The sequence below is a fragment of the Physcomitrium patens genome, chromosome 12 (assembly GCF_059467195.1).
Source record: "Physcomitrium patens ecotype Gransden chromosome 12, ASM5946719v1, whole genome shotgun sequence".
Classification (NCBI taxonomy): Eukaryota; Viridiplantae; Streptophyta; class Bryopsida; order Funariales; family Funariaceae; genus Physcomitrium; species Physcomitrium patens.
In genome coordinates, this window is record NC_143421.1 from 1,446,822 (window position 1) to 1,468,533 (window position 21,712).

The 21,712-nt window shown below is 40.6% G+C and overlaps 2 protein-coding genes across 4 annotated transcripts; one reads left to right on the plus strand and one right to left on the minus strand.

Moving 5' to 3' along the window:
- The first annotated feature begins 4,965 nt into the window (after positions 1-4,965).
- On the plus strand, positions 4,966-15,107 carry LOC112289619 (uncharacterized). Its single transcript, XM_024534968.3, has 14 exons — positions 4,966-5,667; positions 6,877-7,103; positions 7,587-7,651; positions 7,941-8,012; positions 8,690-9,057; positions 9,166-9,243; positions 9,453-9,532; positions 9,749-10,342; positions 10,473-10,608; positions 11,002-13,427; positions 13,661-13,738; positions 14,132-14,231; positions 14,580-14,630; positions 14,852-15,107. The coding sequence occupies exons 1-14, from the start codon at positions 5,266-5,268 to the stop codon at positions 14,900-14,902; spliced, it is 4,728 nt and encodes a 1,575-aa protein (XP_024390736.1). The 5' UTR covers positions 4,966-5,265; the 3' UTR covers positions 14,903-15,107.
- An 884-nt stretch (positions 15,108-15,991) lies between these two features.
- On the minus strand, positions 15,992-21,355 carry LOC112289620 (heterogeneous nuclear ribonucleoprotein Q). Of its 3 annotated transcripts, none has more exons than XM_024534969.3 (9): positions 20,838-21,355; positions 19,015-19,529; positions 18,557-18,673; positions 18,264-18,404; positions 17,905-18,081; positions 17,319-17,526; positions 17,000-17,190; positions 16,714-16,799; positions 15,992-16,590 (listed from the first exon to the last, which is right to left on the minus strand). In XM_024534969.3, exons 2-9 carry the CDS (start codon positions 19,465-19,467, stop codon positions 16,443-16,445), a joined length of 1,521 nt encoding a protein of 506 aa, XP_024390737.1. In that variant the 5' UTR covers positions 19,468-19,529; positions 20,838-21,355; the 3' UTR covers positions 15,992-16,442. The 3 variants fall into 3 exon arrangements, with proteins under 3 accessions (XP_024390737.1, XP_024390740.1, XP_090110686.1); XM_024534972.3 differs by having other exon boundaries at positions 19,015-19,482; positions 20,838-21,338; XM_090254560.1 differs by having other exon boundaries at positions 19,015-19,765; positions 20,838-21,121.
- Between the last annotated feature and the right edge of the window lie 357 nt (positions 21,356-21,712).

Consider the following 21,712-nt stretch of genomic DNA (forward strand, 5'->3'; position numbering starts at 1 on the left):
GAAACATGAATGTTAATGAAGATAGGAGTAAAAATATGCAAATTGCATATATTATTCAAATGAAATTTTATTCATATCAATTATTTCCATAATATAATGAATATTCAACTATCTTAGGATGTAAAAAGTTCCTATAAGAATTTATTATGGATGTTTTGAAAATTATAGAATATAATTGATTGAGATACATTAGTATGAATCAAAAAAAGTTACATGTAGATGCATATTAAGGATTGTCAAATATTTTAAGAGATGTGCAAAACCAAGAAGTTGACATGCAAAATTTAGGATGGAAGATAATTCTTTTGTCTTCTCATATTGAAAGTACAATAAACCTATTTGAGATTTTTTAAGATTTTATAGCTATTATTCAATATTTTTAATACTCAAATGTATTTGATATAATAATTAAAAATTTTCAATGATTAGAGATCTCAAGTGCACTTCTTTTAAGATAAAGACCTAAGAATTGTTCCAACTTAGTAGCAGGATTATTTTATATTCAAGCATCATGCATTGATTGAATATATTTATAAATATCACATTTTAAAACATGCACTTATAAGAGTGTATACTATTGAATTTCAGAAGTGAGATCTTCTACATATGCACTTTTTACTATTTTTTGAACAAAATAACAAGGCAAAAAATTCAACTTATGTTGATAGAATCATTAATGCAAAGTTTTCTATTGAAGAAGAAGATCCATTGTTATTTGAGCCGATTAGCACTTGCATGGTTTATAATTCATATGGACCTTGAAATATGCAAGTTCCATGTATGAAGGATGGAATATGTCAAAAAAAATCTCCAAAAGAATATCAAGAAGTAACATCAATGAATAGTAATGACTATCTCCAATATTATTGAAAAAATGATAGGACTTTTAATGTTGGCAATAATATTGTGCATAATAGAGATGTTATTTTATACAATCCTACTCTTAGAAAAAAGTATAATTGTCATATTAACATTGAGGTTTGTACTTCAACTTGTAGTGTGAAATATATTCACAAGTATATTCATAAAGAACATAATTATATAACCATGCAAATTAAAAATGAAGCAAATGAGATCAAGCAATATATTGATGCATGATACATTTGAGCTCCAAAGACAACATGATATTTGTTTGGAATGAAAATGCATGAAGAAGTTTCAAATGTGATTCAATCAATATTGCATCTTCTTAGAATGCATCAAGTAATTTTTTATCCAAATGATGATGTAGCAAAAGTCTTAGCACGTAAAAAGTGGAAAAAAAACAACTTTGATAGTATTTTTTGAAATGTGTGAACCTATAGAGATTTCTTAGCAATACAAGTATCAAGAGTTTCTACACCATTTTGTGCAGAATAAGACCTCATCAAAATAGACAATAAGATAACATGGATTTATAATTAAAAAATTATATTTTGTTGATACTAATGTAAAAAAAAGATTCTATCTTTGGCTTCTTCTAATTATGGAATAAAGAACCACATTCATTTGAAGATTTTTGTATTGTAAATGGAGTGCTACAACCAAATTTTAAAAGTGAATGCTTAAAAATGGGATTATTAGAAGATGACAAAGACTAGAATTAATGCTTAGAAGAAGCCTCCATAATGAAAACATAGAAGCAATTAAGAACATTATTTGCTATACACCTAAAAGAGCTATAGAATAAGTTTAAACAAAGTTTTTGTGATGATTGATTATCAATTGATTCAAAATTATGGAATTGAGAGGTCAATAGAAAGAGAGATATTAGATTATGGACTATTTCTTCTTGATGAAATTCTTCAAGAATCAAACAAAATACTAGAAATATTTTTATTGATGCCATTTTCGAAGAAAATTTGAATGAAAATGCTAAAAATCAAATATTTATAGAGCTTATAGCATAAAGTCATGACAAGCTAAAACAAATAATATGAGAATGTGTGCCAAATTTGAATGATAAATAACATAACACATATTTATATATCTTTTTTTTAATAGATAAAAATCTTCGAAAGCTATATTTTTTGAAAGGACTAATAGGAAATACTTAGAGATGAATATTTCATCAATAAGTCAATTTTATTTGCAAAAATTATGATGTCAATGATTTAAACAAGTAAATAATAGAGAGGTTTTGTGAAGTTTCTCGTATTTATTTCAATGCAAATGTAGCAATTATGGAAGATGGTATCGATAATGGTAATTATTATCTAATTAAATATTTAAATAGTTTAAGTCCATATGAATTTCTATCATTTTGCTTGGAACTAAAGGTTAGATATTCTATTATATTGTTACAAGACATTACTTTATATCAAAGATTTTGCAATGAATCACACTTAATTATTATGTAGCTTATTGATCAAGTTATAAAGCAAGAGTTTTATTTGGCGACTACAAAGGATAGTTGTCTTTTCTTCCAATAATCACATTATATCCATCATTTGAAGAAATTTCTTTTAAGTTGCAACAAAGGTAATTTCCAATAAATATAGGATTTATAATTACTATTAATAAATCTCAAAGATAAACATTGAAGAATATAGGAATAGATCTTAGAATCATAATATTTGTACATGAACAATTGTATATTGTCCTTTCACAATGCACTTCTTTGTGTATGATGAAGATCCTATATCTTGAAAATAATGAAGACAAAATACCATTGTAAATGTAATTTATCCAAAAGTTCTTATAATTTTTCTATTTTATTTTATAAAAGTATATTTGCCAATTATAATGAAGAAATATAAATGGTTGTATTATTATTCACATATTCTATTCTTTTCTTTTCTTGTCTTTTTCTTTCTTTTTCTTTTAGAAAATATTTCTTTAGAAGTGGTCAATTTTTTACTTTGCAACTATAAATTAAACTTTGACACATTTTCCATGGCTAATGGCACGGGTTTCCACTAGTGTATATATATACACACACAAACCAGGAGAGAGGGTTTGTGGTATTGTGTGAAAATCCACCAGCAAAGGTGACAAAAAGAAAGAAATGTGTGAGGGAGAAAGTGAGGCACTGCGTGGTTTCATTTCTTCTGTTTTTCTTCTTCTTCTTTTTGATCCTTCTGTTCATTTGCAAGTAGGTGTATATCAATTTTATGTAAAAGAGAAAGCGGACCTCAGGATAGTAAAAAAGTATGAAAACAAAACAAAAGGAAAAGAATAAGGATAACATGTGTCAGGTGGGCAACCCTTTGGCTGCCAAACAACATGGGAATGAAATGAGAAAGGAAAGGAAGGGAAAGAGGATGTGGTAGTGTGGTATATAAAAATGTATCCAACCCAATCCAAGTGATGCACCCTAATGACGTACCTACACATACAAATATGTATGTGTGTATAGATATATATATATATATATATATTCCCCACAGCCATCCTATTACACTCCACTTTCATTTCCATGTCTCCCCCCAGCCCTGGTTTGCTCCTCTGTTGCTTCATCTTTTCTCTTCTTCTCCTTCTTCTTTTTTACTTGACACACAAAAAGAAAAAGAAAAATACTATTATAATGTCACACGCATAATTTGGATGGGCTGTACAACAGTTCTGTATGTTAACACTTGTTATTCATGAATCATGATTTACACACACAAATTGATGAAAATTTCAAGTGATGGGGGTAATATTCCATAAAGTTGAGGTGCAATGGTCGAGCATAGTTATACTATTTTTGAAGATAGATAGAGAGCTATGTGAATATAATCCACAACAATTCTAGTATAAGTGGTGGTGTTGTTAATAGTCATATAGTTAATAGTAAGTATATATTACAGTACCCATGTGTAACCATTAAAATATAGCATTTCACGAAAATTTATTTTTATGTTTGTTCCTCAGATGTATTGAAACTTAGTGAAAATCACAAGGAATTTTTTTTGTTTATCATTTTGGGGTATATACCAACTTGATGTATTTAGCTGGTCTTAATTTAAAACAAGGCATTGGAGGTACTTTGTTTTTTACAGAAATGAAGGAAGACCGTTACATTTTTAGATAACACTGAAGTAAATAAGAATAAGAATAAGAATAATAAGAATGGAAAACATACTGGACAAGGGGTGCAAAGAAGATTGGGTTGCAGGATGAGAAACAGTGGTGGTGGTGGTGTAATCAGTGCAGAGAGAGAGTGAGATAAAAAAAAAAAAGGGGATGAATTCCTTGGAATCGAACAGTGCAGCAGGAGAGGGGAGTGTGGGGATTAAAACAAGTGGAGGAATAATAAGCATCAGAATAACAAGATGGAGACACAGCTTCTGCTAGATGGGGAGGGGGGAGGGATTGCAGACGAGCTTGTTGTGGCACAACAACTGGAGGGGAATCCATCCACTAGAAGAGATGAAAGGTGGGGGAGGGTGAGGGCAGGAGGGGACTTTCGCGAAGGAGATCCTCCTCATCATCAGCATCATCATCGGAAGAGTCCAGCCATGCCCTGTCCAGCCTAGTCCATAGGGGTAGATAGAGTGGATAGAGGGGGATTAGAGGGGGACGGGAGAGCCAGCTGGTGCTGGTGCTGCACTGTGTGTGTGCTTTCTTCTGTTTTAATTTTAATTAGGGCATATCCTGGGTGGCGGTTCCAATCGGGACCCGACGGAAGGAAAGCAAAGCAAAGCAAAGGCAAAGGCAAAGCCAGCCCATGTTGCGACCAGGATGCAGGAACGAAGTGGGGTCGGGGTCTCTCTTCATCTACGAAAGTGAAGAAGAAGGAAGATGCGCTGGGGGGGGCCCTGTTGGTCCGCTAGCACTGTCGCCCGGGACGCTGCTGGGCGAGATCTTGGTGGCCAGGGGGGGCGGGGCGGAGAACGGAAACGGGAACGGGAACCCAGGGGGAGGGGGGGTCTTATCTACGAATGAGAAGATGGGGATGTGGAGGATGTGGACCGGGAATGTATGCGTGCATGTATGTATCTATGTATGTCTGTCTGTATGACTTGGGGGGGCGGGCGGGGGGGGGGGGTCGAGGGTTGTGAAGCAAGTTGTTTCGTGGGTGATGGTTTCGTACGTAGCGAGCCTGCGGAGGAGGCGGAGGTGTCGAATGTGAGGCCTCGTCCACTGTTTGTTCGTTTGTTGTTTGCCTGTGGCCGTGAGCGAGCGACCCGGGCCATGGATGTGCGTGGCTCTTTCTTCTGTCTTTGGTTTTAGCGTTTGTAGGTTCCTTCGGCTTTGGCATGGCGAGGCGCTCGTTGAGCCGGCACAGCGACACGCAGATCAGCGGAGGAGTTGCAGACGCAAAGTGGCCAGGAGCGCCATGAGCACCTAACCCTAGCGAGGATGAACTCTAAGTTTGGGAGGGCGGGGGGCGGGGGCCGCGGCTCGTCCATGCGGGGCATGAAGGATACGGGCCCTCCCCCGCTGGGTCGCGGCATGGCCTTGCTGCAGCCGCGTATGCAGCAGTTGGGTGGAGGTGTAGGGGGAATGCGAGGGGGCATGAAGGAGCGTACGGTAGGCATGGGGAAGGGGAGGTTAGGGGGCAGGGATGGCGGTGCCGGGGTGCGGGGCGCAGGGCCGCCACCTCAAGATGAGAAGTTCCAGCTGCAACAGTTCGATGAGGATGGGGTCCGGCCTTTTGCTATGGCAATTCGCCTCACTCCTGAGCTTCTTAGCGATCTGAAGCGTGCGGAAGCGGAGGGCAGTGCTTGTCTGATGAAGTTTGGGGTCACTCCGAATGGGAATGTAAGTGGAATTAGAGATTTTATTGTCCGAGGGGCATGGTGAGAGTACAGGGCAAACGAAGTTGTAGTTTCGATTGTGTGGCAATTTGGGTACTGGGGTTCGATGTTTTGTCGGTTTTAGCGTGATTCTGTAGTTAAAATGGGTTGCTGTCTTTGAACTCTCTCTCTCTCTCTCTCTCTCTCTCTCGCTTTTGTCTTTTTAGCTGTCGATCGCCATCTGAGCTCCACTATCCAATTTACTCTGCTCCACTGGTGCTGAAATCTTTTTACTTTTATTTTTGACTGAGCTTGATAATTTAGATTTTCGTGGCATAGAATTTCGACCAAGATGATTTTCTCTCGTGTTATGTGCACATCACTTGGCTAGGAAAATTGCTAATTTTTCTTTTTCCAATTTGGTTCCGCCACGGGCCTGACATGATTCATAGTACTGCCTTCTTGGTACATGGACGATTCCGGAGGTGATATTGTAAATTATATATTTTCTTTTGGATGAGCTCAGAAACCTCCTATCCTTGTGGGTCTTCTACCCTGCAACGGCCATTTTCGATTTCCCACACTTGACGTCATCCATTCCCCGTCATGTAGTCTGTCTCGACTTCAAGCAACTCTCCTTCTTCCTCAATTATTGCCATCCTGCTCTTCTCTCTCATTCAACTCAGCTGTTCGTCACATATCGCACTGGAGGCAGTAGCTTTATTTTACTTGAAGTTTATATGTCCTGATTGGTTGATACTCTACATGGTTTCTCTTTAATGTGGTCGACGGCCTTTCCTATGAGCAATGAACTCGATAATTCTTACAATGTGGGATGTCGTGTGTGATAAAGTTTGAGTAGCATCGTAATGAATGCCAATATTATAATTTTTCCTGATCATGTTATTCGGGGGATCTTACATGGATGGAAGTCTGTTGGGTTTCTGGAGTGAGGCATTCTTGTAACTATTTTTTTTGAATTCGGCATCCTTTTTTTGGAAAGTCTAGATTCTAATATGCTCACTTTTTTCATAAACAGCTGTAAATTGCATATGCGATGGATATCGGATATTTAGTTTATGCGGTTGTTGATCTTCTCGTGCTCTATTTGGAAGGACAGGCACTCTTCAATCTTTCATTTTAATGTGGGTAGTGCAGCTAGCTTAAGAAGTGGACTCAAGTTTATTTATATTTGTCCTCTTCTTACCGGTATATGCTGGGGGGTCATCGGCAGGTATTAAAAATTGGAGACGAGGAATTCAAATTCAATTCGGCTCCTGAAGACGGAGGTTTGTGTGATATTTTCGAGGAGCAACGAAGGGGCGAGGATGGGAATGGTAAACTGAAGGAAGCCGGATCAGTGTGGCGCAAGCTATCAGTGCTTAGAACCCTGAACGCAAGTGAGAAGGATCGTGTGAAAAAACGATCCGTGGAGGCTCAGCAACAACAAAAATCTCGCAAGTAAGTAGGCATCATAAAACTATCCATCGGCAATCGATTGAATACTGAATCCTTGGATGTTTCACTGTTTGTAGGTTTCCAACCCCTAGCCTGACCCTTTCGCATCTCGTGATTTGTCGTCTGTGTACAGTCCCCTCACTGATTTTTGCCAGATTGTGGGAGGATTTATTGGTTAAGAAATTCCATTCCTTTGAATTGTATTTTGTAAGATGGCGTAGATCTAGTATTTTGGCACTTGGCCAGTATTCTCTCTTGTTTAACTATATTACTTGATCATATCCTGCAGCTGTGATAGTCTGGTTTTTCGTCTTGTCATCTTGCACCCATACACAAGTAGCAGTCTTCTCAATATGATGAGCATGCATTTGAGAAATAAAATTGAGCCTATCAATGAAGTATAATTTCACAGAGTGTGGTCTTTTGGAACGTACTGGGGCAGTCGTTTAGTAACACATCTAAAGCTTATATTCTCGATGATTACAGAGCAATCATATTGGATCCAACCCATTCTCAAAAGCTGACCCAGAATTCTTCTATTGCTGGCGATGGTAAGCGATTTTGGAATCCCTCCCAGCCTGGAATGCATTCAACCTTAAGTAGATACATGTTCTGTTCTAAAACACGAATCCTTTTTACTGCGCACATCTGGTTTAGTCTCTTTTTCAGAGAAAGTGCTTATTGTTTAGGATGAAACATGCAACTGTTTTCCGAACCTGAATAATCGACTTGGTATATATTTTTCAGTTTTTTCACTTGAAGCGAATTGATAGGTTCAATTTCTTTATCAGTATAACTTCTGGTCTGTGGTGTCTGACAATTTGGCATGGTGTTGAGCAGCAATGGGCAGGAGACCACTCATGAAGCCAAAGGTGGAGCCTCCTAGGAAGAAGCTCAAGCCCAATAGCCCTGGTAAAGTTCTCCTTTGAGTCTTGTGTGGTCCTAAATCATTTTCTGACTCAAGTGTTTGTGGACTTGCAGATTAGGAGTTTTCCTGGCTCAGTTTGTCAGACAAATATGTTTGCTAGACTGGATATATCCCCAAGTGCGTGTTTTACAGTTTGGGGTTAGGGTTGGTACCTGAGAAGGATATGCTGTTAATGGGTGCAATTTGTTTACACACGAAGAACAGTAGATAATGTATATTTCAACAACCTACATTTCGTCTATCAGGTGTGTCAAGTTGAACATAAATTTACACCTACATCGTAAATCATGACAGTGTTTTGTACAACCCTGCTTCTTGTCTTCAGTCACACAAGGTGTAATATCAGTTAAATGTGATGCCAAGTTTTTGATCTTGCTTGAATGCATCAGAATTCAATGTGATGTTCTCTAAGTTTGGCCATCACAGTAATGTCAAGCACCCCTGCTGTGCCATAGACTTCTTCAGATTGCTTCAATTAATGGTTCAATGATTTTTTTATAAATTTTGAGTGTGATCCACGTTTCGTGTTATTTCTTCTGAGAGCTCATTCCATATAATCTTGTGACATTTCGAGGGTATTTAACCACATTGTCGAAGTCCTTGTGGATTGCGTCAACCTAAAGCCTATTGATACCAATATTCTTCTGTGGATTACTACCAGTTCGAAGTCCTTCTCGTCCCTCTGCACCTACTGCAATACAAAAGCTAGTGGTATCAACAGCTTCAGCAATTGCTAGTGCGAAGGCTGCTAAGGATGCGAAGGCTGCTTTAGTGGCCTCCCCAGAGCTTCCCGCACCTAATAGAACATCATCTCTTCCGCCGCCGCCACCTAGTGGGAAGGCAGTTGCAGAAGAGAGCGCCGCTCCCAGCAGGTCCTCTTTGATTCCGATGGACAACACACCAAGTCCCGCAACGACTACCCCAGATACTGCTGGTCTTGGCAAACCTGGAAATACAATTAGTGCAAGTGAGCTGCGCAACTGCCTCATTGGGCTGCTTACAGAGAACCCAAAAGGATTGACCCTCAAGGTAGGCTCGTTGTGTTTGTGATGTAACATATGTGAAAGTTCGTTAAGTGACCGCTTAATAGTTATTTATGTAAAAGAGAGATTTGTGATGCTGTACGTCGTTTTGCAGGCAGTGGAGAAAGCCCTTGGAGAATCAACTCCATATGTCAAACCTGAAAAGAAGACCATTGAGAAGGCGATTAGAGCTGTAAGTTTATGCTGACTTCTGCATTTTGAGGATTTCTGAGCTTCAACATGAAGCCAAATGGCATTTTTAGTGCATGTTGTGAAATGGTACATTCCATCTTCTAGATTAATTGCAGCAACTTAGGATTCTGCAGGAGTTCAGTTTGGGTTGGAATGTATGGCGAACTGAATTCACGATCAACTGAATTATTTTAAGCTAATGCTTTGTAGATTGCATCATATCATGCACCGGGAAAGTACATACTGAAGGAGGGAGTGACATATTCCAAACTCTCCCCAAACAGTGGAAGGTGGGTGAATTTTGGATTTCTTATCCATCCTTTTGGACGTATCATTATTCCTTAGCCACTTTGTTAAGAGTACATTTTGCCTATGATGGACTGTTGTGATTGTTAAGGGGTGTGAATATCCGATCAGTTCATGATTGTATTTGATATTGTGTTCAGTTGCCGGCACTATACTATCATGTGAGAATTCATACTTACTCACTCTTTCACTGTCATCAGCTCCCATGATGATGCAGCTGCTGATTCTCCACCGCTTGTTGACTCTCCTCCACTGCCAGACGTGGCTGATACCTCAAATCACGACCAAAGTTCTGATGGAGTGCGTCGTAGCGAAACTGGTTTACTGGGAGATAAGCCCAGTTCACTTCACGCTCCGGTAGCCTGGAAAGGTTCTGCGATTGTTCCAAAGCATCATGAAAATGCTGTGAGTCGTGCAATACGCAAAGCTAATGAAAATTACCAGAAGTCCCAGCCACAGTCTCATCCAGATCATAATACAATCACTCTTACCACTCATGCTCAACATCCTGAAAGTAAAGTTGCAAAGGATGATGTAAAGGTTGATACAGAGCAAATTAGTGTAGGCGGTGGTGAGAGTGGAGAGATCGAGATTACAGAAGGTGAAAATCACCCAGATATTAATGAAGACAGTGAAATAGACAGTCGAAGAGGTGGAAATGAGTCTATTCCCAACTCACCGAAGGAGAAAGCGAAGCCTGCGAATAGTGTTGGCAGCGAAAGTAGCAGTTCCGCCTCCTCCAGTGATAGTGATTCTGAAAGCTCAGATAGTGGTGATAGTCGCAGCGGGACTAGGTAAATGAAATTTCTCATCCAAGATCATTTGACTAAATATTCTCTTTATTATGTTTAACGTCGTACTTCTGGGATTCTTGGTACTTTTACTCTCATGAGTTTGCTGATGAATCCTTACTTGTTGCGACAGTGGGAGTGACAGTGACAGTGATGGGAGCAGCAGTGACAGTGAGGATGAGAACATGGATGAAGATGTTGAAATTGTTAGCGACGACGAAGATGGAGATGATCCACCTCAAAAACCTAAATCAAACGACAAAAAGAAGGTAAGGAACAAGAATCATTGACTCAAGCAATTATTTTTTCCTCAAAATAAGTGTAGGAAATTTTTCAGATTGTGCTCGTAATGCAGAAAAGTTATTGGTATTAGATTTTTTTTGCACCCGCTTTATTAGGTTTCAACTTGGTCTTGGTCCTATCCTTACTTGGTCTATGGACACTTCCGAAGAGAAAAAAAGTAGGTTTATCTTTTTGTTCAGGCTCCAAATCGTTTGATTCTAATGTTTTACCAAGAAATGGAAAAGTTCGAATTGTTGCGTAGATGTTAGTGCGCACAGTTCATGTATTTATTTTGTGTTTGAATTTGCATTGCAAAATATCTTTGAAAAATGTGTCTTCGAAGAACTATTCATTAAATTCTTGTGGTCGTCACAAAGCAGGCATCTCATCAGTCGAAAGATGCGAAACGAGCAAAGCAGAAACCTCCGGAGAAGCTTGTGACTCAGGAATCAGAGGAGATCGACATTGGGAGCTATGATGGGGCAGTTCACCCTGAGGTTGATCCAGGAGCAAGAGCCAATGTGGTGGTAGAAAATTTGGATCAGGACGTTGCTGATCCCGACTTGGAGGTAGATGTTATATCTGTGGGCGGCGCTGATTCACCACAAGAATTGGGCTCTGCTACTCCGACTTCAGAGCAGCAGGCGGAGGAAATCAAAAGAGAGGTTGCAAATATATCCGTGAGTAAAAATGAGAACACAAATTCGTCTGACAGACCCATCGCACGAGGGAGTACTTCAAGTGCTCCCAAGGAAGAACCTGCATTGACTGGGGAAGTCGGGACGGAGAAGGATATTAGTATTGGAAAGTCTACCGAAGTCCACAAACATCCCTCGCTATCCGGTACGCTGAAGGGACGTATCAACAGCATGGCGATCAACCGTAAGAACACGCCTCCCAATGTTAGCAACAAAGATTCAGTAAAGGATTCTCTAACACAATCTCATACGAAACCACCTACAAAGGATTCTCCAGCTCAGAGTCTCTCTCCCTCACGACCTGAAACCGGTACAAAATCCTCGCTAAGTTCTCCTGCATTGAAGAAGGATGCTATGGAAAGTAGTCCTCGGCGGACCAAAGAAAATGCTTCGAAGAGGCGGGTTAATTCTGAAGCTCGAAAGTCCTTTTCCAAGGATTCTAAAACTGAGAGCGAAGAACTTGTGGACAAGCTTGTTGAAGCACCTGTGCGGCCTCGGCCCAGGCCTGGTAAGTCGGCCGAGCCCAATCGGATGTCTAAGCCCGTCGAACCTCTGCATGCATCGAACGTAGGTGCTACGCCGGAGTCTGCTGCCAGAGTCTCAAGAGACGGTGAGAGTTCAGGACTTTTAGGAAGGGATGCTGAAGCTGAGGCTCCGTATAATTCCTCAAGGCCTCTCCGCGATGGACCCTGGCGTCACAATCCTGATGCTGGCTTGCTTGGGAAACCGGGGAAGAATGTAGAGTACTTGGGACGGCCGCAGGGTAGAGAAACGGAGGGTAACGTGTTCAGTAGTAGACAGCTGAAGAACATGCGAAGAGCTAGTAATGAGCCAGAAGCAGCGAGAAGGAGTGATTCATTGAATGATTCAGAGTTGTGGGGGAAGCCGACGAGAGATGTGGATGGAGCGACCTTAGGTAATGATAGTGAGGTAATGGTCAACAGGCTTAGGGAAGGTAGAAAAGAGCTCACTAGGCAGGAAGGTCCAAAAGGGTCCTTGTCTGGTAGTGCGAGTGGACAAACTGAGAAAAAAGGTAGAGAGAGTCTAGATAGAGAGTCAGGTGAGTGGAGAGAAAGCACGCCAGGTATAGAGCAGTTACCAGGGGAGAGTAGAGGGAGGGATAGCTTGCGAGGTGATCAATTGAAATCTAGAGCTGCGATCGAGACATCGGGTGCTAGTAGACCATCTCAAAACAGCCCAGCAAGGGAGAAAGGTCGAGGTACGCCTAAAGTTGGAGGAGACTTAAGGAAGCCTTCCCCTGCAAAGGCAGGAGATTTAAGAAAACCCTCCCCCGTAAAATCAGTAGCAGATTTTAGGAAACCCTCTCCAGGAACTACTGCTGGTGATTTGAGAAGGCCTTCTCCTGTAAGACTGGCTGGAGACTTGAGAAAACCTTCATCCCAAAAGCTTGCCCAGTATACTCAGAACATTCATGTATCTAGGGATGTTCGCGGTAGCACCGGTTTTGGAAAATTTCCGTCTTCTAGTCAAGTGGAAGAGAGGTCTGAGGGTAATTCTAGTCGCAATGGTAGGGCTGCTACTGATACCTTTGATAGGCCGATGGAGTCCCGGGGTGTCAAACGGTCATTGGAAGAAGGCAGCAATGAACCTACAAGGGCTTACAAAAAACCTTCTATTGCTCCTGTTGCACCTCCATCGTCCGCCAATCGAGGTAATTCAGACTTGGGTGCTGTAAAGTCGACGGAGAAAAAACAGGCGAGCCCTGATTTAGCTTACAAGTCTCAAAATCCTGAGACTGGGCGAGGAGGATCTTCCGATGGACTAACTCAATTAGCCGGTCCTAGTGGGAAAGCACCCAGCGGGGAAAACGGTCGTAAACAAAGACCCATGGGTAAAGGCCACAAAGCTTCTGCAAAGGAAGTCTTAGAACCTCCAAGGGGCCGTGATTGGAAATCTAAGACAAGTGCAGGTTTGCTTGGACCTGGAGGTGACAAGAAAAAGGACAATCTTCAATCTGATTTAGGGCTTAGCAATGGAAAACGTCTGAAGACTTCATCAAGTCCTGAAGAAGTTTCCAGGAAGCAGTATTTTGCTCAGTATGAGAAGGTCACTCCAGATTTGCGAGGACCCGTTAGGTCTAACGAAGAGTAAGTTCGCTAGTTGATGCAAATTGGAGCTTCCTGACTACATTGCCATCCTGCGTTATCTTTCTGCTTCCTTCTGTTATTCGCTGTTAGCGTGTGTAATCAAGTATTTTTCATATTTTCTTTATATTATTTTTGGTGTGCGTGTGTGTATACATTGTATGTATCGTATTTGGTTGAATTTGTAATTATTGGTTCCTTGGTTCTCATTACTCCTCATTTGTTTATGTATGCAGGGCTGAAGCATACAGGAAGGAATACCAAACCAAATATTCTGTGTATCTTCGTCTCCACAAGGACCTTGAGAAAAACAAGTGAGAACTCTAGACTTTGTTGTTTGGAGCTCTAGTTTTTGGTCTAGAGTGAATGAATAGTTTTACGTCCTTTGGTGTATTGTGTTTTCTTTCAGAGCCAAATGACTATTGGTGCTAGTCCTCGAGAGGTTGACATGCGAAGAATTTGTTATGCCTTTAGTGCCATTTTAAATACTAATCGTAAGGTTTATTTCTCTTGACGCATCAGTGATTCACATTAGTTTGTAACGAGGAATCCCTCTAATGAGAAGTTGACTTCGAAATGTGTCGAAAATGTATCTTGATATGCGTTTTGTCGTTTCTCCTCTTTGGCTGCCAGTTTTGCCTCGGCATATTGTCTCATTCTTATATGCCCTAGTCCTAATTCGTCGGATGTGTTTTTAACACTTGCAGGGAAAATTTCCTTTCGTTCAAGCGAGAAATGGTGCAGCATCCTGATAAGCTGCAACAGATCAGTTCCAAAGTGCGAAGAGAATTCCACGCGATTAGAAAGGTCAGTCAACATGTTGAGGTGTTACTCATGACATATGGTCTCTGTGGAAGTATCGTAGGTGGAGGTTAGGTCGCTAGCTTAAAGTATATTGATAATAGAAATGAAAATCCTATACATTTCTACTTAGAGAATATTTAGTAAGATTGTCATTTTCCTTATGAAGTTCAGCAAGTTCTATTTAGAATTATTTTCCGCCGAACTTGATCTCTCGCTACTCCTTTACTTCCTGAGAGCTGCACTTTTAATGCATTAAGATGATTAATTTTTTTGGGGTGTGTTAAAATTAGTCAACAGGAATGGTAGGGGTAGTCCTAATTAATCGAAGTGGGACATGTGATTATGATACAGGAATTCAAACGTATGCAGAAGACCTTCGACATTTTGCATGAAGAACTCCAGGTTAGATCTTTGACCTAATTCTGAGGTCTAAATCCCTTTGTGAACTTCTGAGCTTTATCTGAGGTTGACCACCATGAGCACTGGCCTGGTATTGTACTTCTCATGTTGCAAATTTGTGAAGCTTCAAAGTAGATTCTACTGCCGATTTTGTTATTATTTAGTGCAATAAATGTGTGTCGAAGGTGCTGTTTAATGAGTGAGGTGCATTTGTGTAAATGCAGACAATTAAGCAGCAGCTGAGGAACTTTACAGAGAAAGCGGGACAAGGTTGAAGGATAAGTATGTTACTTTTGTATCAATAAATGAATTTGGGGACAAGGCTGTACACTTCGTTTGTGCAGCATCTTCCAGCACTTGAGGAGACTTTTCTATCTCATTCTTTTCAAGCATCTGTGACAACATAGTTGTCTCTTGGACATGGTTTGTGTGAATTTTATGTCTTATGTAAATTATGCCACTCCAATTCTGGGCCCTCAATGAATTTCTTGCTATCATTCATCTGCCAAACGTGGAGGATGAAAGTGCCCAGTCTACCACAAGAATCGTAAATGATCCCAGTGCATTTTCGGTCGGAGAGGATACTACTTTTTGCAACTGGTACTTGGATGTTTCTTTTGTGAAACAAATTCGTAAGAACTGGAAGAGCATCTAGCTTTGAAAGCATGATAAGTGCTTCAGTCTCCATTGCACATTGCAAAATTTATTTGTGCTCGTGGTATTGATAAGGGTCTTGATCCCCACACTGCTTGCGAATTGCTTTGAAGAATGCGATCTGTGAAGATGTTTCGGTTAAGTTTTGTTTTATTGGGACTGCTATTGATTGCGCCTTTCTTTTTTTTTTTCACACAAGAGATACCTTCCGTTGCAAGTAAGCAGAATATTGAAGTGTTGAGAATGAAAGAAACTAGTGTTACTTTTGTGGGGTTGGTTGGTTATATATAATTGTGAACAAAATTCAAGGTTTTTAATGCTTTTACCACCATATTTTGTTTCATACATTGCTCACTTACTTGCCATCCTTGCAAGACAAGTACATGTAAATTGTTCGTTATCTAATATAGATTACTAGTCTTTCCTAATGTTGAATTTATGTCGTGGAAAACAAGCTCTCATTTAATAAGTAAACCAATCAAGACTAGCACCAATAATTGTTCTCAAACCATCCCTTAACAAACCATATATGAGCGTTACGTTTTTATATTTTAAACTAGTATTTAATTGAGACTTTTTGAATTAACACAATTAATTTGGTTACATGCCACAACGGCTTCTATGCACAAGCATAACCTTGAAAGTAAGCTCACATACAAAACTAAGAGTGCATCATAGCTTGGCACGCTTCAAGGATACCAATTACAAAATTAACTTAAACGAAAGTCATCATATAGCAAAATTAGATTTTAAAGAACATCTCCACTGAAATCACAGCTCAACTTGTGGCGAATATGTAAAAGCACCAGATAATGCCTAAATTAAAGGTATCACTTGGATAATCTACACCCGAAACTGGAGACGCTGTCTGGAAAACGGTAGGATTCAATGCAGCTCTAAGCTTTGATCAAACAAGCCCAACTGATCGTACAAAATGACATTGTCAATAGTTAAAACCGTTCCTGTTCTCTTACAGTTGCGTGAATTCTCTCATGATAAGATCCAATCTTATGACTGATATCGTTAACAATCACGACATAATGAATCATTTGGGACCTCAAAGCAATGCAGTTAGCTGCATTCGTTGCTTGCTCCACGAGAAAACCATCCAAACATGAGTTCGGATACTAGCAAGATTTACTGAATCAACATGAGCACATCTTAATAAGGGCGATAACGACGGCCTCCCGCAGCTCCAGACGCAGCAGCGCCACCATTGCCGCCACTCTGTCTAAATGGCAATAATCCATGACGACCCCCACCACCACGATATGGGGCAGGTCCTCCTTGTCCACCACTCGGCTGTTGCCTGCACAAATCAATGTTTGAGTTACCATATCTCACTGAAGAATTAAAGAGATGAAGACCTCATGCCAATCCATTCACTTGTAGCAAAGAAGGAAACACGCGAAAATAGAGAATGGGAACTTACAAAACATAACCAACACGGCCATCTGGAAGCATCATAGGTACCATGGTCATGCCAGCGGGTGCTGGGCCACGCCCGTAAATTACCGGCTGCATTAATATTTACAAGCACAACAAAGCTTCAGCACACATCAACCATCCTAACGAGTTAAAATCAAGGGAGTATTATGGTACCACACATGCAAACAAGCTCCAACTTTAAAGAGCTTCTGAAGATACTGATGGGGAAGGCAATAAAAATAAAAAAACAAAATGCCAATCTTGATTCCGAATATCTGCTATATACATACTTGATTATAACCCCGGGCTTGACCGTAGCCACCACCAACATTGCTATACACATCGCCTCCATAACCGTAGCCACCCCTGCTGCTCTGATACTGTGGTAGCAGACCAGCTCGTTGCGGAGGATATGCAGGCTCCATACCAATGGGCCTCTTCTCCGCTGGGGGCTTTGCAAGTGATGTCTCAAGTGTGCGGCCTAGTTCAAAACAATGAGACATTGTCCATGAATAATTCAAGAAACACTCCGACCAAAGCAGCCACTATTAGCACTTACACATGTCAACCAAATAAATGGAAAGCAAGCAAGCAAAAAGCACAACTTACCTTCCAGTTCATAGACTTCTGTTTTTTCGATAGCTTTGAGAGCCTGTGCTCGATCAGAAAAGTGAACAAATCCAAAATCACGCTTTGCTTGACCAGGTTTAGATGCAGGTAAGACCACCTTTGTAACCTCACCATGGCGCTCGAACAACTTCTGTAGCTGCTCCTCAGTCACACTATCTGGCAGGTTTCGTACATACACAACTTTGACCTGAAGCACATACAACTTGCAGCTTTAGTGTGTAAGCTAATATAACGAAACCAAATCACCTTGCTTATTACCGTATTAGTTAATCATCTTTTACAATCATGTTTATTGATTAAAAATGTATTCACTTAAAAAAAATGGACCAATGTATTTAACAGCCTTGTATCACCAGCCAGTCAATGGTCAAGATAAATACTAAGAAAGAATTTTCAATTAGCGCCTCCCAGTAAAATGGGAGGACAGACCTCGGCTACCAGACTTATCAAGTGAAACAAACATGGTGCAACTTTGATCTTACAGCTGAAATAAGACAAGTTCTACAGCAGCATTTACAGACCCACATAAGTAGGTTCGAACGATTAAAGCTGAGAATGAAGAAACCTGAGACATTGCAGAAGCGTCAGGCCCATTTCGTGGATCAGCCCAGCTTATAGTAGGAGCATTAGTCTCTAATCGAAAGCTTGTTTTAGACATTTCACGTCTGGCATGTTCAGCACAAGCGTGATTGTAGTACTCTACAAAGGCAAATCCACGATTTCTCCCAGGGGTCTTCGGATCCTGCAGACCATGTCATTTAGCACAACAAGGTTTTAAGAACAATAACAGCTCAACGCCCACAAAATGATGTAAGATTGTGAATATGATGATACTATAGAATGCATGCAGGCGGAGCAGGAAGGCGACTACAATTGTGCTACAGAAAAATGCAAATTAGTATGCAGTGGTACAAAAGACAGTACCTTGAGCAGTTCAACACTTTGTATGCCAGGCCCCTGTTCACCTAGTACTTTTTCCAGTTCCTCCTTTTCCCACGTCTTGGGGATATTCCCAACAAAAAGTCTATGCTTTGATTGCGATTGAGAGAATCTGAGTTTCCGCCCCTGCATTACAGCCAAATCCGGATGTCAGGAGTCTCGATAACTGGAGTAGAGCTATTATAGTAGCACAATGACCAGACTGAACTCACCAGAATCAACTCATGCCACAATTGAATATACTTGCTTCAACTGAGAGGATTAAAGCATGATATTACCTTCACTTCTGAATCATTCAATAACTCAATGGCCTTTTCCGCATACTCCTCGTTCATGAATGTGACAAAAGCATAACCCTTGTTTTGACCCGTATCCTTGTCTTTCAAAAGACGAACCTGGTCAGCATTACAAATTACAGTCAAATGCAAATCCTAAGGAAGTAATGTAGTGAATGGCCTACCACACAACCACACACACATAAAGATAGTCAAGACTGATCCTAAATTACTTAGCTGCACAGAACAGAAGCTAACACGTGCTGGACTGCTGCAACTAGCACTACAAGTAGTTCCTTTGCAAAAGACAATTAGTAAGAAGAAATTAGGAGGTCTTCACCATCGAAGTATCAATTCATTATTCAAAACAATGGAGAGCAGCATGACAAAGAGTTTCCACACATAATTTTACCCTTTTCCAGTAACATAATTTCACGACCTTCGTACCAAATTCTGCATACCTCATAGACCTCACCACAACTGGAGCAGAGTGTTCGTAGATCTTCCTCTGTTGTGTCCCGAGTAATACCTCCAACGAAAATTTCTGAGCCATGAGGAGGCCGCTTGAGAAGCTCTCCGCTCTTCTCAGCATTTTTTTCTTCCTTGTCTTCCGCTATCGCACAATCGGCATCCACGTGGGCGTCAGTGTCTTCGATATCAAGCTCAGCCTCCGTACTCTGATGGTCATGATCTCCATTTAAATCATCAATATCCTGGTCTTCCTGGCCATCGTCCCCTTCTTGAGCTTCCACGTCTACGTCTAGATCTGAACCCTGAGCTTTCTCCTCTTCAACTTCTTCATCGTCATGGTCAGCATTAGTATCGTCAACCTCTTCATCTAGATCGACCGCTCCATCTATGTCAACCTGCTCTTCATCGTGTAGATCCTCTGGCGATGCACTTGCGCCTGACATGTTCACCTTCCAAGTCTTCCAAGAACCACAGATAATCACCTAGATAGGAGCTTGGAGTGCAGCTGAGGAAGAGAAATTGAGGCAGAGAAATTGAGACAGAAAGAAAAGGCAGGGGAGAAGGCCAGAAAGGACATTGGAAAGGCCACCACAAGGTGGAGTGTGAGAAATTAGCAGGAAATACTGTGAGGGCCATGCGCGAGAGGTGAAATGTAAACATAGTGCTTTGTGCAATAAGGAAGAGGTTCAAGACAAGGAATCAGCTGACTAAGGCCCTCAAGCAGCTACGTGCAGGAATAGCCTTGAGAATAGTTAATGTAAGTAAAGAGAATGGCCCCACAAGCGCACAAAAGAAACACACCGCCTGTCGAATAAGTAGGGTGCAAATATATAACAAAAATGGCAAACCATCCATCAAGTTCTCCTTAAACCCTTTCTACACAATTCGAGAGAACAAACACTTCTCCAATCCAAGCATTCAAGCGAAAGGGAACGCCCGTCGAAATTTACATTATCCTCGAGCAAGATAATGTACAAGCTGAACAGACACCATTAGTTCACAGTCGTCTGTCGACATCAAGTGCAGGTTCAGGACTAACTCATGAACCATTAGGGAATTTCAAGGATTCCTGAAAGCCCAAAATGGTAATCAAACCAATCTATTATCAAAGCAACTCTTGCGAACGTTCTTCCTAACTCAGGATCTACGAGCCTCAAATTTCAAGAAAGATTGCAAGATCATGATCAAAGCCACAACTTTCCCCGTTAACGATAAATATGTTCAAAGATAAAATTGAACTTGAATTGTATAAACTACTCTTATATAGCTACCACCATCCTCGAGTACACACCAGATCAAACAAAGGACCACGGGGTTCGACAATGAAAATTTCCTATGCAGACCTACGTTCTAAGAAATTCATACAGGAAGCGGAAAAGGGTGTGCCGGCTACATCAGCACTTCTAATTTTATACACCTCATGACCAAAAATAAATAAAATTAAACTAAAACCTAACCATACATCTGAAAAACCATAAAAATCCGAAAGACACAAGAATAATAAAATTGCTCCCAATAATACTGTTCAAACGACCTAACAAAATCCTTCAATACCGAAATTGCACTAACTTGTAAGCCCTTCAATCAAGAAGATCCATCGATCTTTCGAACACCTCTCTTGGACCCTTATTATCACCCTAACCAGCCGCTTCGTTCACACCCAAAATCATACTCACAATTAACACAATCCCCGAAATTACACACAAAACAGAGCTACGGCAGCAATACATCACCTACATCGAATTCTCGAGACGAAAAAGGAATAAAAGGAGGAGGGAAGGAACATAGCAAGAGTGTCGCAGCATTAGCTTACCAGCAAACGTCGAGGTTCCAACGCAAACTCCAACTACAATGCAATGCAACGCTGGGAACGAGCAGATTAGTGGGGCATAGCACAGCAGCGCGGCGATGAGAACCAATTCAGGAGATGTGACGACGAAGAGAGAGTTCCAAGTGATGAGAAACTGAGCGTGGTGTGGTGTAGCGGTGGAGCAATTGAAGGCGACCAGCAACAACTTCGGCAATGGCGTGTCGATGACCAACAAACACAACACAACACCCTCGTCGTCGTCGTCGTCCTCCTCGTCCTCTCCCTTCTCTCTCCCTCCTCCTCCTCTTACTGGTCCTCTTCCTCCTTCCACCCTAGCTCCAGCACAAAAAAAAAAAAAAAAAAAAAAAAACAAAACAAAACACCAAAAAACCAATACTACCAAAATATGAGTTATAATAATCATAATAATGACCCAACCAACCCAACAAGGCCCGATAGCCACCCCCCCGCCTGTTATGCCTCGCGGAGTAGGACCTTGGGCTGTGCACATTCTGCACTGGAAAAGCACAACCCGGAGGGCATTATTCTTTCCCTTCACGTCGCAGAATGAAAGATGCGGGTGGCCCGATATTTGGTGAAGAAGGGTCTTCCACACCGCCGTATTCTTTTGCTTTCATTTTATCTATTTAAAAATAATGATAGATAGTGCTAATTTCCCACCTCTTCATCTTTCTAAGTCTAAAATAACTTGCAAAGAGTTAAAATATCATTATTTTGTAAAATAATAGTTAGATTATATTACTGCATAGTAACATTTTTATTTTTTCACTTTTTATTTATTTGAAGTTCAAAAATACTATTTACACAACCTTTTTTTAAGATGTTTTATCTGAAAGTGTCTGATATTTTATATAATT

Excerpts from the sequence above, each read along its gene's own strand:
- LOC112289619 (XM_024534968.3), top strand. The coding sequence starts at position 5,266 with ATGAACTCTAAGTTTGGGAGGGCGGGGGGCGGGGGCCGCGGCTCGTCC. Across the intron at positions 5,668-6,876 it reads GGGTCACTCCGAATGGGAAT|GTATTAAAAATTGGAGACGA; the intron begins GTAAGTGGAATT and ends GGTCATCGGCAG. Across the intron at positions 14,232-14,579 it reads AATTCCACGCGATTAGAAAG|GAATTCAAACGTATGCAGAA; the intron begins GTCAGTCAACAT and ends ATTATGATACAG.
- LOC112289620 (XM_024534969.3), bottom strand. The coding sequence starts at position 19,467 with ATGTCAGGCGCAAGTGCATCGCCAGAGGATCTACACGATGAAGAGCAG. Across the intron at positions 18,405-18,556 it reads TGAATGATTCAGAAGTGAAG|GGGCGGAAACTCAGATTCTC; the intron begins GTAATATCATGC and ends GCTGTAATGCAG. Across the intron at positions 18,082-18,263 it reads AAAGTGTTGAACTGCTCAAG|GATCCGAAGACCCCTGGGAG; the intron begins GTACTGTCTTTT and ends CATGGTCTGCAG.